General features: G+C 35.6%; 1 protein-coding gene across 1 annotated transcript; it reads left to right on the plus strand.

The window, feature by feature from the left end:
• Positions 1-743: 743 nt before the first annotated feature.
• Positions 744-1,349, plus strand: LOC132651142 (zinc finger protein ZFP2-like; the record flags this gene model as incomplete). The annotated part of the gene is made up of 1 exon (XM_060376423.1): positions 744-1,349. A coding segment is annotated over one exon (606 nt), but the record flags the coding sequence as incomplete, so codon positions are not given.
• Positions 1,350-1,846: the final 497 nt, after the last annotated feature.

Here is a 1,846-nt window from a genome sequence, read left to right on the forward strand (position 1 = left end):
TGTTAATTCAGTGTGGGAATCTTTTATTATTATTGTAAATTAAACTGATATATCATATGTCACAATGTTTGTAAGACACATGAGCATAGGGATATTGAAAGAAGCAGTGTCCGTCTTTCTCCAAGAAAAACTGATTTTGTAGTACTCCCCACTTTGAGTAGATTTGCTGAATGTGATAAATGGATACTGTTAATTGGTTTTGCAACTTCACTGAGAATTCATCAGCAAACTCATACTGCTGAAAAAACCTATGAATACTAGGAATTTGGAACGTCTTCTGCATGTCCTGCTCATTTTTTAAATGACGTGTAATTCATACCATACGAAAATTTGTGAATGGGATTGTTGTGGTAAAGCTCTGAATTCTTACAAAACTCTTCATATATACAAAACAAAAACCTCTTATAGAAAAATGATGGTATAAAAGTGAACCACGTAACAAATAATTTTACCATCACAGGGATCTTCAAAAATACCCATAATGAAGGGAAAAACCATGAATGTGAATAAAGTGATAAAACTTTAAAATTTGATTCTCCTTTACCGTTAGACCAAAATATGACATCAATTCATATAGATAAATATCTTTATTAGTGTAATGCAATGACTGTGGTAAATCTTTCACATGTGCTAATTATCTTTGCAGGCATGAAAGCAGTCATACTGAAGAGAAACCTTCTAAATGCACTCTATGTGGTAAAGTCTTCCCCTATACCACTGATCTCATACGGCATAAAAGAACACACACTGGAGAGAAACCTTATAAATGTAACCTATGTGGAAAAGCCTTTGCACAAAACAGTCATCTCATAAGCCATAAAAGAACACACACTGGAGAGAAACCTCATGAATGTAACCAGTGTGGTAAAACCTTTGCACAAAACAGTACTCTCATAAGACATAAAAGAACACACACTGGAGAGAAACCATATGAATGTAATGAGTGTGGTAAAGCCTTTGCACTAAACAGTACTCTCTCAAGCCATAAAAGAACACACACTGGAGAGAAACCTTATGAATGTAACCACTGTGGTAAAGCCTTTGCACAAAACAGTCATCTGGTAAGCCATAAAAGAACACACACTGGAGAGAAACCTTATGAATGTAACCAGTGTGGTAAATCCTTTGCAGAAAACAGTACTCTATTAAGCCACAAAAGAACACACAGTGGAGAGAAACCTTATGAATGTAACCAGTGCGGTAAAGCCTTTGCACAAAACAGTGCTCTCATAAGCCATAAAAGAACACACAGTGGAGAGAAACCTTATGAATGTAACCAGTGTGGTAAAGCCTTTGCACAAAACAGTGCTCTCATAAGCCATAAAAGAACACACAGTGGAGAGAAACCTTATGAATGTAACCAGTGTGGTAAAGCCTTTGCACAAAACAGTGCTCTCATAAGCCATAAAAGAACACATACTGGAAAGCAACCTTATACGTATACTCAACATGATAAACCCTTGCACAACAGAGTAGTCTCCAAAAACATGAAAAAACACACAGTGAAGAGAAGCCTGGTGAGGGTAATTAGTGTGATATAACCTTTGCATGTACCAGTCATCTCCTAAGACAACAACACATTCTGGAGGGAAATCATATGATTATAATTATGTGGCAATGCCTTTGCATATAACATCTCTTAATACATAAAAAAACACATACTGGAAAGAAGCTGTCTGACTGCATCCAATGTGAATAAACTTTTGCACTTCAGAATCATCTTCAAACTCATGAAAGAAATCCTAATGGACAGAAAGCCTATGAGTGCTTTTAACATGGTGAAACCATTCTATATTTGTATAATATTTATCATCATGAAAGGATTCATACTTGAGAGAACTTATGA

This window comes from Meriones unguiculatus, assembly GCF_030254825.1.
Source record: "Meriones unguiculatus strain TT.TT164.6M chromosome 13 unlocalized genomic scaffold, Bangor_MerUng_6.1 Chr13_unordered_Scaffold_40, whole genome shotgun sequence".
In the NCBI taxonomy this organism is placed as follows: Eukaryota; Metazoa; Chordata; class Mammalia; order Rodentia; family Muridae; genus Meriones; species Meriones unguiculatus.